We start from the raw sequence: 20,223 nt of genomic DNA, 5'->3' as shown, positions 1-20,223 counted from the left end.
TTAGTAAAGTCCGTAGTGAAATTGGTATCCAATAGCAATTAGCTGAGACTAACAATCCTGTTTTGCCTTAAATGGCTGAACAGCTCCAGACTAATAGCTGAAATATTGAACCAAGGAAACATGATGTTTTGAAGTCTAACTCCCCTTCTTCCTCGTATGTTGTGCAGATTTTAATAGAAGGTGTACTAGGACAGGGAAACACAGCCAGCATTGCACTGTTTGAAATCAAGATGACAACCGGCTACTGTATTGGTAAGTGGGCTTCATTTTCATTGAATCAAATTGTGAATCTTTTTCTAAAAGACTGTTGCCAGAGGGAACTGAATCAATCCTAAAGACCAAGTATTTTATAGAATGCACTGCATAATGCATACTGGTTTAAATTCTTTGCTAGGTTCATTTGAATACTGTATGTTGTTTGTCTTCAGTGTGGGAAGACTCATTAGAATCTGCCTGTACAGTCTGGATTAATGAAAGAAATATAGATGCAGGGACTGTAACTTCAGAGCTGCCACCTTAACTTCAACACATTCTGATTAAAATAATTTACAAATTGCTGGAAACTCAGCTTTTTGTAGCGTGTGGCAGACAAGCAGACATTGTACTACCTCCTTTCCCTTATTTCTCTCTTGGCACACCACGGCTCTCCTCTTAATAATCACAGTTGTCACTTAGATTTCACTTGAGCAGAGTTGGTTGGCTGTCTCTTATGTGCCAGCTTCCAAGAGGGCATAAAGAAAGGATAAACCGTGTCCTATGGTGGTTCAGTTCCTATTTGTCTACACTGAAGCTAGTTCTGTATATGACAAATACTGTTGAGGAAGGACAAGCTGTGCAGTGGAGAGGCACAGGGAGGAGGAGAGGAAATTGGAGAGGACTGAATAGGGACAGTGCACTGGAGCAGGAGTTTCAAGAAGGAGAAGAATTTAGTTAAGTGGAGGTGCAGGGTAGGAAGGCAAGGATTCTCCATCACCAGACCCCTGTGGGGAGAAAGAAATAGAGCAGGTTCAGGCAAAGGCAAGAGGCTGAGTAGGGTGTTTGAAGTGAAGACCAGGACTGCTAAGGGAGTTTGTGATGGAAGAGTGTGGATGCAGGATGTGGAGCTTGGACCTGCTGAATCATGTGGGTCAGCCAGCAGGGGAGAAGTGTGCAGCTGCACTTTCAGATGACTCCAGCTGCCACGTGGAAAATGAGTTGGGTACAAGGAAAATGCATAGCAGGTGGGAAAACCCCTAGGAAGCAGCTGTGACCTTACAGAGGGGGCATAGTGAGGGTAATATTGAATTAGCAGTGGAATCGGAAAAAGGCAGTAGAATTGAGAGATTTTTCAGCACTGACAGCTCTTGAAGGCTAAATGAATGTGATGGGGAAGAGAAAGGAGAGTCAAAGAATATTCTGAACAACAACAACAACAACAACAACAACAAAGCCTTTGCTAATTTCCTTAAGTTTCACTTCTCTGTTTTGACCTCAATGATACCTCTAGCGCAAGTGAAAGAAAATAGACTATTTTCTGAAGACACAGTGAGGCTCAGGCTCCTTTCCTTGAGCCTCCCGCTGAGCTTCCACCTGGCATCTGCACAGCTTGTGAACGACAGGGAAGTCAGACACCCCTCGTGGAGCGCCACCTGCTGGCTCAGTCAGCTTACTGAGCCTCAGCCTCTTGGCATCCGTAAAATGGGAATAAAAAGCTTCCCTCCTAGGATTCTTAGGAGGAGGAATGATATCGTGGCTATGAAGATAATTGGTATATACAGTGCTGGACATGTAAGACATGTTAATTGCCTTTCTTCAAATGATGTGGTGACTTCTGATTTGTTTAAAACAAAGGATGCCGACACTTTTATCTTGTTAAACTCTATGATCACAGTCTGACTTCTTTCTTTCTGAGTACTTTCTCTGCCTCTCTCCATTCCTCATCTGTAAAATGAGGTTAGTAACAGTGCCTATGTCATGGGGCTGCTTTGAGGGTTGAATAAGTTAATTTATGTAAAGCGCTCAGAACGGAGCCTGGCATATTGAGGAATATTCTGCTTTTTATTTTACACTTAGGCAGCCTTTGGCACTGAATGTTAGGGCATTGGTTAGCAGACACTGTGGTGGAAACATTGAAAATGAAAATCTTAGAAATTTTCAGGGCTTGCTAATGTAAAAACACATTGCTGACTACACCAGTCAAGATCCTGGCAGGAAGGAGGAAACAGGGGGTACACTCAATCTCTGTTTCCTTATTTGTAAGGTGACAATTGCTACATCATAGGATCATTTGACAGGCTTAAGGGAGAAGAACATGTGTGAAGAATCTAGTACCCGGAGTACAACAAATGTTAGTTGTTTTTGAATCTTTGTTTCTTACCAGATGACTTGAGCTGGGTTCTGATTTATAAGAAAAACAGGGAATTTTAGCATCTTGGGCACATGCCCCTAAGCTCTGGGCAACTTGTTCATCATGAGAAGAGAAAGGAATGGAGGGCCGGGCCACTAGATTCAAGAAAGTGTTGTGGAAAAAATTTTCTAGAGCTAAGAACATAACCCTGACCAGTGCTTTGAGACAGAGGTGACTGATAAAAATAGCTGACTTGTACCAAGCACTGACTACATGCCTGGCACTGTGCTGGGAGCTCTCCGCACTTACAATAGCTCTGTGAAGTGGGGACATTGTCCCCATTTCACATATGGAGACCCAGAGGCTACAAAAAGTGGTAAGTCATGCTCCAAGTGACACGGCTAATAAGTGGAAGGGCCACAATCCAAAGGGCCAATGATGAATTAGAATATTGATTCACTACAGGATCTGTCTCTCTTCTTGGCCAATATTGTGCAGGGGTCCTGGTAGAAAGGTCGCAGTGGGCAAAGGAAGACAGAAACTTCTGAATATCTAAGAGCAAACTCTGTAGTAGGATGGGTGTACCCAGGTGTGACACTGTGTCTCCATGAAGTGTTTTTGTTTCCCTTCCCCAGAATGTGACTTTGAAGAAAATCATCTCTGTGGCTTTGTGAACCGCTGGAATCCCAATGTGAACTGGTTTGTTGGAGGAGGAAGTATTCGGAATGTCCACTCCATTCTCCCACAGGATCACACCTTCAAGAGTGAACTGGGTGAGCTGGGGTCAAATGGAGTCCTTTTCCCAGGATAAATTTTTCTGCGGTCTCCTCCCACTTCCTGCACTGACCTAGCTGTGGCTTCTGTCAGCAGGGAAGAGAGGAGGGAGGAGGGTGAGTAGGAACTAAGTAGGAACCAGGAGGTGCAGCAGAAGAGTAGGGAAGGATCTACAGTGAGGTAGAGACAAACTGCAGCTGTGAGCTCTGTAGCTAAGGGGAAGGCCACCCCCTTAAAGATTCTCCTTCACCTGTGGCCTAGTCTTGCATTTTCACATTTCCATATTATGCTTTACTTTCTTGTGTATTTGTTGTTCAATATTTCTCATTTCTAAAGACAAGGCTGGAAAAATCCTAGGTTACTTTTCACTGAAAATAGATCAAAGGATGGGAATGGGTCCCAAGAACTTCCCAAGTGACAGTGAGGTGAGCCAATACTGATGATTAGCTCTGAATGTGGTGTGCAACAGGCCCCCCTAGTGGCCAAGAAGGCTGCTTCTCTGCAAGGAAAATGGGAGGTGAGGTTGTGTTACCAGCGAGAAGTCAGCTTTGAGGAGAAGTCCTCCACAGAAGAGAGACAAGGGCAAGGGCTTACTTACTTGTGGGTTACCACTGCTCTCACCTGGACCCTGGTAGGCTTTGGAAAAGCCTAGGTCTCCCCACAGTTGTAAGACATTTCATCCTCGACTCCAAGGTCTCCAAGGAGTGAGAAGCTTCTGGCAGCTGGCTTTTCCACAAGAACAAGAACAGGAATTTTTATTCTACTGCAAACAGTTAACTTTTTCTCTTTTGATCATTTACACATAGATATTGAGGTAGTATACTTATCCCAATAATTTGCTAATGGTGACAGCGTGTCCCCATGCCTGAAGACGTGATGACCTCTTATGGTTCTTTCCATTTTTCTTCATTCACTGTCACTTCTCTTCATTTGAATATTTTTAACCATGTCTCCAACTCTTTTTTTCAAAAGTGCCCATCCTTCAGCTTATCTTGACTCTGGACAGTCTTCATCCTAACCTTATTGTTCTCTTTGCTCCTATTCTATCTTCTCCTTTATGTCCAGAGTCTCAGTTTCAATTTCCTATATAACAGCCAGGCAGGTAGTATAAGTAAATGGCATGTGGGCTGGGTGAAGACTGCGGCAAACTAGAGAGCAGAGACCCTGTACAAAGTCTACTCGGCTCCAGTGAGTTGCTGCTGTGTGAGAATGTAAGCCCAGGTTGCCAGATCTTTTGATGTTTCAAGATCATCAGGAAGGCAGGGGATTTTTTTGTGTGAAATTTCCCAAATTTTTAAAAGTTGGTGAATATTTTCTAAAATCACAGTCTGGTCCAATAAAACACATTTGCAGGTCAGGCCCTGTTGGCCAACTTCTATTTTGCAACCTTCATTTGATAAGTTTCCTTTCTTTTACAACACGTTCAGGCTTCTTAGAATAAGTTCTTTATAAGTAACCACAAATAAAACGATTGGAGTCTCATGGAGCTTGCCTGTTTAAAACAAACGCAACTTTAAATCTAGCATTTTCATTAATTTGTCCCAGCATTAGATATAACGGGGAAAATGACAGTTAAAATGACAGATTCTCTATGGCCCCTTCCCAGCTTCAAGGAAGATGCTTTCAAGAAAAGAAGAGATTTCTACCACAAATGGATGTTAACAAAGGGTGGTGTGTGTCAAGTGTAATAAGAGTGGTCTCCTTCCCCCCACCAAAAAAAAAGGTGTTGGGAATTCAGAGACAAAAGAGGTCCTTCAGTGCTTGGATGTCCTAGAAGACATGATAAAAGAAGTAAACTGTATTTCGGGGATGGGTATGATTTTGACAAAGATGAGAAAAAGCTAAGAGCAATGATACAGTGGTGGTGCTACAAGGGGTGGATGCGGGGAGAAATGTGGCTGAGAAAGCAGTGCAGGGGCAAATTCTAAAATGCCTGGAATGCCAGGAAAGAGATTTTAACTTTATTTCGTTGACAATGGGAGGCCACACAGGTGTTTGGGCAGGGGAGAGACACCATCACAGCAGTGTATTTAGGTGGATTAACATGACAGACATTATTTCAATAGATGGAGAGTAAAAAGGTGAAGCAAGAGTACAGAAGAATCCCCCAGAAACTGTTTCTTTAGATGCATCTGGGGTCACTTACATAAGAAATTGAGCTAAGACAAAAAAAAAAGCATGTTAATGCACTTCCTACCTTTACAAGCAAGGTTCAGCCCCCCTACCCCCCCTTTTTTTTTTTTTGAGATGGAGTCTCGCTCTGTCGCCCAGCCTGGAGTGCAGTGGTGCAATCTCGGCTCACTGCAACCTCCACCTCCCAGGTTCAAGCAATTCCCCCTGCCTCAGCCTTCCAAGCAGCTGAGATTACAGACACCCACCACTTTGTCTAAGTAATTTTTGTATTTTTAGTAAAGACGGGGTTTCCCCATGTTGGCCAGGCTGGTCTCGAGCTCCTGACCTTAGGTGATCTACCCGCCTTGGTCTCCCAAAGTGCTGCTTAGCACTTTTGACAGTGACAAAGGATTGGAGTTTTCCTACGGATAGCTCATAGTTTTACCTTATAAATAAGTGGCCCATCCTCATTTGGGGCCCTTTGTAGGAACCACACTATAAATGAGTGCTCTGTGTGGAGTGAATGATAACCAGTCATGGCAAAGTAATCCACGAATCTGCATGAGTATTTTAAAAGACAGGTTGACTCAAAATAATAAAATGTCACCAACTCTTGAGAGCTTTATGTAAATGAGTAAAGCAACTAACAATCTCTTGGGGTTTCAAGAAAGAAAAGCCAGATGACTTTTTCTTCATGTGTGAAAATAGGCTAGTTTTGAGATTGTTTTTCTGTCATATCTTAAGAATCTAATACAAGGAACAGAAAGGATCTTGAAAGGCTGATGCATCAAAATGGCAATTATTTCTTGTGTCTTTATCACAGTTGCACAGAGATGCAAATTTAACAATGGGGAAGTGTTAAAGAACTTTTCCCAAATCACTTAAAAATTAGTTCCGAAGTCAAACCCTGTGGGTAACCAACGTTATGATTCAGTGATTATTCAGTGTTTTTCACCCTCAATGATGGCAAGAGGCAGCTGGCTGGGGAGAACATATATTTCTTGGAAGAGGCAACAGACCAATGGACTAGTGTCAAATAATCCATTTGACTATGTTACCTGAGTGCAATTCATCCTTTGAAGAGTGTAATTCTCCTAGTCCTTCCTCACACCCATCTGCAATCATAGAATATTCTGACTATATTTGTGTCCCCAGGGATAGAGAAAGAGCCCCAGGCTAGGAGTCCAAATACTTGTGCTCCAGGCCCAGTTATCAGAGTACTTTATTACCTTGACTAAACCCTTAACTTCTTAGGGTCTCCACTGACGCATCTGCAAATGAGCAATTTGAATTCAATGATCTCTAAGATGCCTTTGAGTTTCAATATTTTACTTTTCTCTCCTTGCCTAATGCTATTTACCAAAATCTCCAAATACACCATTCAGTGAGATCTATTTCAAGATGGCTTGAGTCCCTCCTGGATACTTAAATGCACATAGCATTTGGTATTAGAAAAAAAAAAAAAAGGAGAAGAAGACTAAAGGGACCAAGGGGTGAGAAAAAGAGGCTCTAGATTTTCTAATGTCTTGACCAGAAGGGTCAAGATGTAAGCATAGTGGTGTGGTCATCCTTGAGAAGCACTAAGACTTGCTGGTAGGGTGCTGTCACCCCTGACATAAACACTTGCCTCTCTCCTCTCCCACTCCCTCTTCCCCTCCAATATCCCTCGCTCTATTTTCCCATTCTCCCTCTTCTTCCTTGGCTATTATAGAATACTTCCCCAAGGCAGGCAGCTTTTCCTACTAGCATTGCTTGGTCCCCATATGTCAATACTGTTGGCTGAAAAAGAAGCTGACCTGAGGGCTGAAGGGAGGAAGTCGAAGAAGACCACGCACCTTCTAGCCATCCATGGGATTATATAGTAAGTCCAGTCAGAGCCTCAACATCAGAATGGTGCTTCTTCATTGATCACTTATTCATTCCTTCACTCATTCAACAAACACATAATAAGCACTTTTTACATGTATTTATATGTACATTCTTGCATACCCTGGTGATATAAAAAAACAGTCATTCTGGATAAAGAAAATGTGGCACATATACACCATGGAATACCATGCAGCTATGAAAAAGGATGAGTTCATGTCCTTTGCAGGGACGTGGATGAAACTGGAAACCATCGTTCTCAGCAAACTAACACAGGAACAGAAAAACAAACACTGCACGTTCTCACTCATAAGTGGGAGCTGAACAATGAGAACACATGGACACAGGGAGGGAAACATCACACAATGGGGTCTGTCAAGGGGTGGAGATAGCATTAGGAGAAATGCCTAATGTAGATGACGGGTTGATGGGTGCAGCAAACCACCATGGCACATGTATACCTATGTAACAAACCTGCACATTCTGCACATATATCCCAGAACTTAAAGTATAATTTTTAAAAAATGATGCTTTAAGAAAAAAAAAAAAACAGTCATTAACCTCAAAGAGTTTACAGGAACCGACCCTTCCCAAAATGTCCTTCCCTATAATACCAGTTTTTAGTAAACTAATCCTTATATGGGGCACAAGGGTGATATGTGGTCAAATAACCTGGGGAAACCCTGCATTAAAGAAAGCTAAACAGATTTCTTTATTTCAGGATTTCTCACCACCTGTAATATAGTTCTGTGCTCATGTACATTATGGCATTTCTCAAATTATCTGAATACCAAAATGCTACATAAACTTGCAAGCATGCACAGTAATGTATGACTAATAGAGGTATGAAATAAATGATATGAAACCACAGACAAAAGATTACCTTGGTTTTGGGGTACAGGGAAGGCCCTCTTAAGGAAGTAATAGTAAAACTGGAATTTGGCCAGATGCGTAAGGGGGAGACAAATGTAGCATGTGCAAAGTGTAGAGGCATGAGAGTGGATGGTTTATTTTATATTTGGAGAGCATTTGAGAATCCCAAAGTATGTGATCATGGCAGAGGAACCCCCCTGGGTTCCAGGTTACATTCCTACTTATGATTAGCAGGAAGCCTGATTGCCTGCATTCCACTCTTTCCTGCTATTTCACTCCAAGTTCTCCTCAACCTTTGGACTAATATTTTGCCCATTCATTAGCCAACATCCCCACTCAACACACACACACACACACACACTCACACACACTCACACACACACATTTTGCCCATTCATTAGTCAACATCCCCACTCAACATACACACACACACACACACACACACACAGAGTCCTCATGCCTGGAGTGCTCTGTAAGTCTTTCCCCTATAGAGGATAGGGCTAAAAATGATGAGTTCAAAAGATTCTAAAATATTTTATTTGAAAAGCTCTGCCCATAGGACTCAAAGATTTGATCAGTATCATTCTTTAAAACAAACAAAACAAAACAAACCCTCCAATGCTCTAAAAAGGAAAGAGATTCCCTCTCTTATCAAATTTGCTTTCTACTGCATATATTGATTTCCCCGGAGCTCTATCCATTTGGGTGGCAAAGTAAAGATTAAATTGTTCAGATGTCTGCCCGCAACAACAGATTTTACTCTGCGTGAGTTCATCTTGTGTTCGTTCATATACCGGACACAGCTTTTGCCTTTGCTTTCAGGTAAAAACTGGAGAAACAGCACATAGAAGGGGAGCTCATTGTCTACTTAGGAATTTCAGAACTGCAGAGAGCGTTGAGGGAAGTCTTCCCAGGAGAGTGCTAGTCTTTGTGTTGTAGAAAAGCAAACAGTGAATGTAATTTCTGGAAACTACAATGTGGATGTGAGTTTTCCTTCATTTCCTTGTATGTTCCTAACAATCTGCCCCAAACATTGAGTCAAGGTTTTTAATGAGCATTGTTCCCCCAAATTATTGTCTAATGATGGAAATGACTAAAATAATGCAGTAAGAATTGTGGCAGGACATCTTTGGAATACTGGAGGGGATGTGATTTTTATCCTGTGTTTTCTTAATTCTGATTCATCACATATGGGTTTCTTTCTTTATTCATATTTTGTGAAGTGAAACAAAATCTTTCAGGAGGTAAGCTACTGACAGCTCAGATCATTACCGTTTTCTACATACCTTAGCAAAAAAAAAAAAAAAAGTTGATTGCTGGAAAAATAATGAGGGAAATGCATCTCTTTGCTGAGATTTAAAAAACCTAGCCTGCTTGTGGTGCTACTCTAGAAGAAGGTGGACAAGGTTTCAAAATCTAAAATAAGGTTAGAGTTATTTAATTCCGTCAAACATCATGAGATGGTTGGATCATCTTTCCATGACTCGTGACACTCTTTTCTCATTTCGGTTTAGAATGAGCAAGAGTCATCTTAATGGGACTTATTTATTTACTCTCTGCATTGATCCATTTGGTGCACACTGTAAGCACTCGGTAGAGAAGCAGGTTTCTTAATTTTCTTACCATTTTCTTTGTGCAAGGTCTGCTGGACTTCCTTTCTCTGCCCTTGAATGACTTACTGTGGCTTTCCAGTTACTTTCAGCTATTAACAAACACCTTCATTTTCAAGGATTAGGTTCAGTCAAGTCACAACTGCGATGTCTCATCTAGTTTAGATCTTCCCACAGACTGGGCCACACAACAGCAGTAGAGAGAAAGGTTTGTGCTTTGTCTCTTCATACTTCACCTTTTTCTTCCGTACCTCTTCTCCCTCTTACTGTACTGCTTCTGGCTGCTTCAGAGTTGGGAGGCAATGGGCAGGGTGGGGATGGAACAGAAAGGCAAAGGCCAGGGACAAAAGGTTTCACTTGCCTGTTGCTATTTAATCTAGAGTTGATGCCCTTCATACAGCACATGGCCAAATTCTGGCATTCCTGTCTTGGCCGATGGGGGATCCCACTTTAGTGTTGCCAGACAGGGATGAGCAACTCTCTGGCTGACCATCTGTGAATCCTGCTTAGCTCCTATAAGTCATGGTATGCCTCACCAGCTCCCTTCTAATGGAATTACCCTTCTAATGAATTACTGCACTGGCAGGCAGTTCTCTTGAGAAGAGTCCTTTTAAGATACTATAGCCCAGCTGCCTTCTAAATTGCCCCCTCAAACTCTGGAAGTGCATTTCACTGGCAACAAACTCCTTTTTCTCCACTCTTTCCCCACAGGTCCCTATAGTCAGTTTCTTGCCTGTAGATGTATGCACCAGTGCCAGGCTCCATCTCTGCATCACACACACACTCCAGTATCACTGATCAAGCTTTCTCAAGAACTCTGATCACCTTCATCTCAAGGTCCAGAGCAATTGCAGAGCTCAGAAATTTCTGCACATAGGAGAGGGGATGAGGTTAAATGGCAGTTTCCTTCCTCTATCTCTTCCATGAGTGGTTCCCTTAAGCCCCCTCCTTTAGATCAAGGTAAGAAAAGGGAAGAAATCCCCTTGCCTTCCCTGGTGAGGTCAAAAGGAAACACGTAGCAGGGCATCTCTGTGACAACGTTCTTTATAGAACCCCATCTCCAATATCTCTGATTCATCTCGAGCCTTCTCATATGCACAGGCTAGAAGGGAGAGATGGGCTAACACTGGTAGAGCTGGGGTAGGTGCCAGGGCTTCCACTTAGCATATTGACAGTCTAGTACCACTCTTTAGAAAATAGAGGCTGTTGTCACTTATTGTTTGGGGTTTTGAGGTCTTAGCACAGATAGGAGAAGTCTCACATAATATTCATTCATGTTTACATCATCTTTGAAAGCTGTATAAAAAGACTAGAGTCTGACTTTGTCATAGTAAGGACCACCAAAACCCTTACAACTAAAGGCTTGTGAAGATAACTGTCAGACTCATGGGGTGGAAAAACAAGCATCGTAACTCATTATCTTTGGGTGCCATCTGCTCACCATGACAGCAGACCAGTGGGTATTTCCCTCTGGCATACATCTCTTCAGACCAGGTTGTCTGCCCTACTGGGGAGACAGCTTGTCCAGACAACCAGCAACACTGGAGCAGACAACACAACCGGAGTGCAAATGTGGCCAGCAGGGCTGCATCACAGCTGAGTCAGAGGATGCCTCTGGCACTGCAGCCAAGCCAAGGGCAGTCTTGGGGGAATGCTGCTGAGACAGACTGCTTGAAAATAAACATTCAGGAACCGCCTTTAAAGTTCTTTCCCTAATGCAAGGGGAAATGGCTGACTACCAGGGGCCACTGGTTCCACATGAAAAGTTCAGCTAATACAGAGGGCTGCTGCAAGAAAGGAACAGACGGTCTCTTCAGGAGCAAGTGTGCATACACCAGCACCGCAGGCTCCATCCCAGAAGGGGCTTGAGCACTGGCAGCATGACTGAGAATTGTGATCTTTCTGTCAACTGAATTTGAAACTTTTTTTGCCTAGAAACCTCAGGCTCTTTGTGTATAATCCAGAATTAGGTAATAATAGATTGATTTTCACTCTGTGTATGGCAAAGCAGAACAGACTGTAGAGGAGTGGCAATAAGCTTCTCAATTCTTCATCTTATGGGGGAACCCATTCCTCCCATATAACCTCTTTCATTTTCAGTTCAAGTTTTAATACTTTAGAATCTCTGTGGCCTGCAGGGTCTCCAGTGACTTGGCAGATTAAAGGATTCTGTCTACTTAAAGTCCATCCATACCTAGCTTCATCCTACTTGAATCTTAAATATCTGACAAAGAAAAAAAAAAAAAAGCCTTTTCCAGAGGTTCTGGAAGCTCTAGAGCCCTATGCCAGATAGGAGTGTTGGGCTCATTGAACACGGCAGGAGAATTCTCCTAATATCAGACACTGGACAAAATTTCCCAAGAACTCCAGGCTACCTTCATTGTTTTTAGAAAGGAGAATACAATGGCACCTGCAGCCACCTACCCACTGACTCCTCTTCCTCAGAACAGATTGTATCCAATGACACACTCAGCCTGGTTGGTTTGGCTGTCATTCCTCCAGCCTCTTCTCCTGGGGCAGACACCTGAATGACAATTTCTGAATCACCCCTAGCAGTTCAACTGAGATAATAAACTCATGATGAGATACCTTTTGTTCCCCAATGAGAAGCTCAATGTTGCTCAAATTGTCAGTAAATAGAACCCAGCTTTGGCAACAAATGAATGATGGAAAGAAAAAGGTGGCAAGAGCATGTGGTCTAGTCTGGTGGTTCCGTATGAGACTTGGTGTCAGCAGTCTTGGTCTTATTCCCAGCAGCCTCTCTGACTCACTTTGGGCAGATCGTGTTGTGTTTGCTGGATGCTTTTTGGATCAGAAATGTGATTGTGGTTCATTTGGCCTAGGATCCTGAGCACAAGCTGTTAGTGAGGCACTTTGACTGCAAACACACAAAATATTGTCCACACAGCAGGTGAGTTACTACCCTTTAAAGACAACTCTCAGATGTCTGTCATCTGCAAGGAAGATGAATTTACAACAAGGCTGGCTGTGGAAGCAGACACTAAGCTGGGACTAGGTGGGAAAGAGATTTCCTGGGAGAGGTGGCTGTGAAGGCTCTGAGGAGGAAGGAGCCAGAGTAGCTGGGGACAGGCCCAATGTCCTTATTGGGCACAGCAGCCATAGTGCCTAGGAGCCATGGCATTTTTAGGGGTCCATGACAATATTTTAATTTTATTTATTTTAAAATTGGAAGGGTAAAATGAATATAATAATTTCTAACTTACATCATATACCTCTTTATGCCAATGCAGTAATAAACTAAAATGTTAAGTTTTTTTTTTTTTTTTTTTAATGGAGGAATGGGCCCACCACAGCAAAAGGGCCTAGGGCCCACCAAAGTCATAAAGATGCCCTAGGTAGGGAAAACTTTCAGCTCAGGACACAAACCTGACGCCTGAGGAAGAGGAGAACCTGGGCCGATGGGAGATGCTAAAGGGCCCCATGGCAGACAATGGCCTGCCCTGCAGCTATGCTTGGTCACTGGCTGGGAGCAGCCCAGAGTGGTGTGGTCTTGGTACAAACTCTCCTGCAGATCCAAAGGTGAGGTGGCTGGAGACCCAGTCAATGATGGTTCCTTCAGCAAGTTCTCTTAAACGGGATCTCTGTGGCCCCTGCAATTAGGTATCCAGGAAACAAAGTATTATACATACATTATAATACAAAGAATTGTAGCTCTCCTCCACTCAGTTCTCCCTGTTCATATCTCACAAAAAGATTGTTTCATTGGTAAGTCATGTTACAAAGGGCAATGAAGACTTCATCTCTGCCTTTGATACTCACATGAGTTCTTAGAGAACAGAAGCAGATTACAGAGGCTAACTGGTCATAGGCATTCTCTACTACTAGAACGTTCTTGTCAAGGCTGGCTGGCCACCAGGAATGCTTTAGAGGGTTTTCAAGCTTGGGATATGGAGGAGTGACCTTCCCTCCATATCAGAGGTTCTTTGATTCTATCCAGTCTGACATTCTGATTCTTCCTTTAAAATTCCTTCCCAGAGGTGGCAAAGTGGAGCCTACAGTGGTTTCCAGACTGTAGATATGTTTATTTGGCACATACGAAGTTTAAAAAAATATGGTGGGGAGTGTTAGGCGTTGAATTGTGCACACTCAAAATTCAAATGTTTAAGTCCTAACCCCCAGGACTTAGAATCTGACCTTGCTTGGACATAGATGGGTGCAGATGTCATTAGTTAAGATGAGGTCATGCTGGAGTAGGGTGGGCCTCCAATCCAATATGACCACTGTCCTTATTAAAAGGGGAACTTTGGGCACAGAGAGAGATGTACACAGGGAGAATGCCATGTAAAGATAAAGGCAGAGACCTTCAAGCCAAGAAATGCCAAAGATTGCCAGCACACCACCAGAAGCTTGTAGAGAGGCCCAGGACCAATCCTTCCCTCATGGCCCTGGGAAGGAACCCCTGCTGACACCTTGATCCTTGACTTCTGGACTCCAGAACTGTGAGGCAATACATGTGTGTTGCTGAAGCCTCCCACTTTGCAGTATTTTGTGACAGCAGCCCTAGCAAACCACAAAGGAAGCATCCCTTAAAAATGGATAGATTTGCCGGGAAAACCTGAATTCCAGACTAGGATGGGGAAAGCCTGCAGCATGGGGCTGGGTGCCGGGCATCTGCTGGAGTAGACCCTGCTGTCTCAGGGAGGCTGGAGAACACGGGGGTGAGGGGCCAGGCTTCTCACCCCAAGCCGGTTATTGCCGCATAAGAATATGGGCCCAAGACTATCAGATGTTTTTATTTTTCCAGACAAGCTTGATTTCTGTTTCTTGATGTGGGGGAAATATGATTTCTACTAATTTACCACTCTCTATTTTCTCCCTGACTCAATCAACTTCACTCGTACACTTAATCTGGCTGCCTCCTCTGAGAATTTGAGTTTGTAATCTCTGTTTATTCACCGTCGTGTGGTTTGGCAAGACAATAAGGTAAACTATATTCAAAGAAGATTATTCAGGGGATTCAGGGTGTTGAACAACTTGCCACCAGGAGAAAGTGAGCTTTGACCTGTCCATTTTTCCCCTCTGCCGTGTTGAGATGAGGACCTTTCTGAGACCATGTCTGTACATTAAATAACCATTTGTTGAGGGCCCACCATATACCGGGCTATGTGCTAGATACAAAGTAAACGTCCAGTGTATAAATGCATATGCTCCTCCTAATATTTTTTTCTGCTCTTTATCATGGAGAAAAGGTATTCTTGCCTTATTTTATTTTATTTTTTGGAGACAGGGTCTTGCTTATCACCCAGGCTGGAGTACAGTGGTGTGATCACAGCTTACTGCAACCTTGAACTCATGGGCTCAAGTGATTCTCCTGCCACAGCCTCCCCAATAGCTAAGACCAGAGGTGCATGCTACCATGCCCAGCTAATTTTAAGAAAGTTTTTCTGTAGAGACAGGGGTCTCACTATGTTGCCCAGGCTGGTCTCAAGTTCCTGGCCTCAAGCAATGCTCCCACCTCAGCCTCCCAAAGTGTTGGAATTACAGGCATGAGTCACTGCACCTGGCCAGGAATTCTTCTTAACCAGAAATTGTCATGGAAATGAAGATATTAAGCTGTAATTATTCTGAGCTTGTAAACGAAAGGGCATTCTGTTGAAGCTTCATTGCATAGCACTTCTCTGTCATCACTCAAATGAATTCATACAAAATTGCTAACAATGATAGCTTACCCTTTATACAAAACAGGCTATAGGGCAAGCATGGTTCTAGAATTGTGAATGGCATTGTAATTGTTAGGCAGCTACAATGTACCAGGCACACGCTAAGCACTTTACATACATGACTCCATGTAATATTCATTGCCTCTATGAGGAAAGTATTTGATTGTCATTCTAGAGATCAGGAAATTGAGACCCAGACATACTCAGAAACTTGTTCAAGGTCACAGGGCTAGTAAGAAGTGGAGCAGGATTCAATGTCAGTTCTCTTCAATGCTAAGTCAAGGCTGTCTCCATTCTGCCACATGGTTTCTGTGTTTCACCAAGATGCCCCTAATGGAGGCCAGCTTCTGCATCCAGAGCCCACAAAGACCTGCCAAGAGTGGTACCACACATTCACTCCTCCAAATTTCAGTGTCGATTGACTTACACGCTATTAACAACACACAAATTGCAATATAGTTGGAATTCAAAATCTTAGTTTCACTCAAAAAACACATGGTGACATCTTGCATTAATTGTAAACATGTGCAGGAGGGTCTCTCCATGCCCTTTTAAGAATAGATGGTAAGTTTTGTGTCTTATGACTCAAATAAGGATTGGGAGGGAATGGCTTCTCGGGTAATGTTCTATTTCTTTCCATGGGTGTGTTCAGCTATGAAAATTTAAGCACTTGACAGATAACACATCTACCTTTCTCTATGTATATTTTACTTCAATCAAAAGTAAGGAAAGTAAAAGGAATGGTCTCATCCTGTATTTAGCAGAGTGCAATGAACCCCATGGACCCGATTCTCAGCTGCAACATTTCTCCATCCACTCACAGCCAAACCTCTGCCAGCTGTAACTCATCCACTTCCTCCTCACCATTCCCGCTGGATTATTTTGAATGCAGAATCACACCATTTCACCTGAGCCTCTTCCCCTCCCCCACCCCCAACTCTTAACGCTGTGCTCTGTCTGTGTGATTTTCAGGCCACTACATGTATGTGGACTCGGTTTATGTGAAGCACTTCCAGGAGGTGGCACAGCTCATCTCCCCGTTGACCACGGCCCCCATGGCTGGCTGCTTGTCATTTTATTACCAGATCCAGCAGGGGAATGACAATGTCTTTTCCCTTTACACTCGGGATGTGGCTGGCCTTTACGAGGAAGTCTGGAAAGCGGACAGGCCAGGGAATGCTGCCTGGAATCTCGCGGAGGTCGAGTTCAATGCTCCTTACCCCATGGAGGTAGGTGTACTGGTGCGCACCAGCTGTGCGTTGGCGCTCTGCAGACATGCCACCCATACACAGGGCTGGAGATGGAGAGGCTGTGCAGCCTCACACTCAGTCTGTCTTTTCTGCTGTGCCTCAACCATACTCTTTCTCATCCTCAGCCCCTCTCCTGCTCTCCTTTCCTCTGCGTCCCCTTTGCCTGCCTCCTTTATCACCTTCATTTCCTAGCAAGAGTCATTTTTATGAGAACAACTATGGCAAAAGCCAGTCAACCAAGGAGACTTCTTGGTGACCCTCTCCTTCTTGCACTGTGGTCACAGAGGGTTCAAAAGAGGAGATCAGAACCCTCCAAGTAAAACTCAGTCTTGAGCTACCCTTCCTGAGAGCAGTTTTGAAGGTTTTCCTTGAGTGAACTGTTTCTCTAAAAAAAATAGGCCGGGCGCGGTGGCTCACGCTTGTAATCCCAGCACTTTGGGAGGCCGAGGCGGGCGGATCACGAGGTCAGCAGATCGAGACCACGGTGAAACCCCTTCTCTACTAAAAATACAAACAAAAATTAGCCGGGCGTGGTGGCGGTCGCCTGTAGTCCCAGCTACTCGGAGAGGCTGAGGCAGGAGAATGGCCGGAACCCGGGAGGCGGAGCTTGCAGTGAGCCGAGATTGCGCCACTGCACTCCAGCCTGGGCGACAGAGCGAGACTCCGTCTCAAAAAAAAAAAAAAAAAAAAAGTGACTCATTTATTTTTTTGCAACATAAATAATGTCGTAAAATCAGAAATAAACTTGCTATTATGGCCCTAGTTTGAAACAAGGCTTGATGCCTTCATTTTAAAATTTTTTCCAGTTATATAAGTGACGTGTTCAATGCAGAAGAATTAGAAAATTCAGAGAAATGAAATGAATTAAAATGCCCTCAGCCAACTTCACAAAGGGCAGGACTACTAACATTAAAGTTCTACTATCTTTTCGACCTTTTTCTAAGCACATACATTAATACATGTCTATATCTATGTATGTATTTCAGAAGCTACAAGTACTTTCAGTACTGACTATCCAGCCAAGTAGATAAAATTATCTCCGTATTTACAGACAAGAAAGGAGAAAACAGAGTGTCCAAGAAATTGGACATTTTTTTCTAGGTCACACAGCTGGTGAATGCCAGAGAACTCAGTAACTAAGTTCGTGGACTAAAATCTGACCCAAAGCTAAGGAAGGAGGCCCAGCTCTGTCTGAGGACCCCATAGGACCTCTAAAATCAGTGGGTGCAGCAATATGGTTACTATAAGATTTCTATAAAGATTTGGAGCTATAAGTAGAGTCTCGGTTACCCCAAGTTATTAATATCCCCCACTTTTCACTTTGTGCTTTTTACAATATCTTCTCCAGTTCCCTTTAAAGTGCCAGAGAAGCAGATTATTCCTCTGGATGGGTTTCGGTGGTGCCATCTGCTAGCCTGATGTAGAGCTGCAGAGAACAGGCTTGGGTCTTAGTTTCTGATGTGTTTCATCTACTGATGGCGTGCCTGCCTCTCCCCACACCCCCTTCCTATTTACCTCCCCTACCTACCCTCCCCCCACAAAAAAAACACTCTAGATAGAGCACAGTGTCTTTTGCAGAATGTTTGCTATTTCCTATCCCAAAGTCCAACCAGGTCTCGATTTGTTCTTGCAGCCCAGTGGAAAATTTTCTGTGAGTTTGAGTTACGAGGAGGAAAAGAAATGCATTTACTGCTTCAAAAGTTTCCTATCAAAGTCAGATGAGTCCCACACACACACTGACAGCGTTCTCTTTACCAACTCCTTCCATCCAACCATAAACTCCTTGGGCAACGTTTGTCTGAATCAAACTTTACTGAATTTTAAAAAAACAATACTTGAAAAGTTACAACTCTGGACACTACTAAACCTCAATACACATCCTTTGGGTCAACACATGTGATTTTGCTGTACTAGTCTGAACTATTCACTGGTGTTATCTGCTCTCACTCATCAGGAAAAGAAAGTTGTCCTGAAGAAATCAGTGAGTTTAATGTCATCACATTCTCAAGTGAATTTTGAGAAGGAAAACAAACATTGGAGACTGTCTGAACAAGAAAACACACTGGCACAGAGGCTATGATTAGCAAATGCTGATCAAGAATAGCATTCTTGCCCCACCAGCTCAGTGTAAATTTTGCCATTCACTTTCTTTACCAGCTAGTGCCTTGAGAGCTAAATGTCATGGACCTGTGTTAAGTTTGTAATCTTAATTTGCCCCTTCTCGTAAGTCCACATCTTTTCCTTCATTCACAGCCCTTCCCCCTCGGCAAAGACGAACTTCTAGGCTTCCCCTTGGATTTTGGAGCGTTTAGGTACCAGGTCCCTATGGGACCATTACTGTTAAGGTGCAAGGTACTTTAAGAACTATTTTGTCCAAACTCTTTTTCTTTTCAAAAAATGAAGAAACTGAGGGCTGGAGAAGAATGGGCCTGCTCAATCTAATTAGTGGCTAACTAGGCTGGAACCTGAATAGAAGTTCAAGAGGGAGTCAACCTGCAGAAAAAAAAAAAAATATTATTTTTGAAACAGGGTCTCACTCTGTCACCCAGGCTGGAGTGCAGTGGAGTGATCTTGGCTCACTGCAACCTCTGCCTCCCAGGTTCAAGCAATCCTCTCACCTCAGCCTCCCAAGTAGTTGGGACTACAGGCTTGTGCCACCACACCCAGCTAGTTTTTGTATTTTTTGTAAAGATGAGGTTTCACCATGTTGCCCAGGCTGGTCTCAAACTCCTGAGCTCAAATGATCCGCCCACCTCAGCCTCCCAAAGTGCTGGAATTACAGGCATGAGCCACTGTGGCCGACCAACCTTCAGAAAAAGATAGAAAATTAGTTCAGAGCTTGTTATGTACCTGACTCTGTGCTTGGATATTTGTATACATTATCTCATTTAATCTCCTCAACAGTCCTACAAGACAGGTGTTTTATAGGTAAGAAAACTGAGACCCTGGGAGGTTAAGTGATTGATATGGTTTGGCTGTGTCCCCACCCAAATCTCATCTTGAATTCCCACGTGTTGTGGGAGGGACCCAGTGGGAGGTAATTGAATCATGGGGGCAGTTCTTTCCCATGCCTTTCTCGTGATAGTGAATAAGTCTCACAAGATCTGACAGTTTTATAAGGATGAGTTTCCCTGCACAAGCTCTCTTCTCTTCTCTTTGCCTGCTTCCATCCACATAAGATGTGATTTGTTCCTCTTTGCCTTCTGCCATGATTGTGAGGCTTCCCCAGCCATGTGGAACTGTAAGTCCATTAAACCCTTTTTCCTGTATCAATTACCCAGTCTCGGTATGTCTTTATCGGCAGCGTGAAAACAGACTAACACAGTGATATATCCAGGCCCACCTAGCTAATAAGTGATGAAAATGGGATTTGAACTCTGTTCTGTCTGCTTCCAAGAAACTATTCAGAAGAAGCTGCAAACTAGAAGCCTAGAGGTCAAATCTAGTCCACAGTGGTGATCTGCCTGGCTGGGGAGTGGGGTTTTTCGTTTTACTTTTGTTTTAATTTTTGAATTAATTGCCAGCATTGACAAACTCAAAGATTTCAGATAAAATCCAGAGTCAGATCCTCTTGATAATTTGCTAGATACAGAGACATTAGGCCTCGTATTTGTTTGCTAGGACTGCCCATAACAAAGTAGCACAAAAGAGGTGGCTTAAAAAACAGAAATGTCATATGTCATCGTTCTGGAGGCCAGAAGTTCATGATCAAGGTGTTGGCAGGGCTTGTT

General features: G+C 43.3%; 1 protein-coding gene across 3 annotated transcripts in view; it reads left to right on the top strand.

The window, feature by feature from the left end:
- MAMDC2 (MAM domain containing 2) overlaps positions 1-20,223 on the top strand; it is a 180,399-nt gene that overhangs the window by 63,904 nt on the left and 96,272 nt on the right. For all 3 annotated transcript variants that reach the window (XM_055272309.2, XM_055272311.2, XM_055272312.2), the window contains exons 4-6: positions 168-252; positions 2,962-3,099; positions 16,215-16,471. In XM_055272309.2, the coding sequence (XP_055128284.1) occupies positions 168-252; positions 2,962-3,099; positions 16,215-16,471 (480 nt within the window). The remainder of the gene's footprint in view (positions 1-167; positions 253-2,961; positions 3,100-16,214; positions 16,472-20,223) is intronic.

Source organism: Symphalangus syndactylus, chromosome 3 (genome assembly GCF_028878055.3).
Source record: "Symphalangus syndactylus isolate Jambi chromosome 3, NHGRI_mSymSyn1-v2.1_pri, whole genome shotgun sequence".
Lineage (NCBI taxonomy): Eukaryota > Metazoa > Chordata > Mammalia > Primates > Hylobatidae > Symphalangus > Symphalangus syndactylus.
The sequence above is the reverse complement of the archived record's forward strand: the minus strand, read 5'-3'. Positions and strand labels throughout refer to the sequence as shown.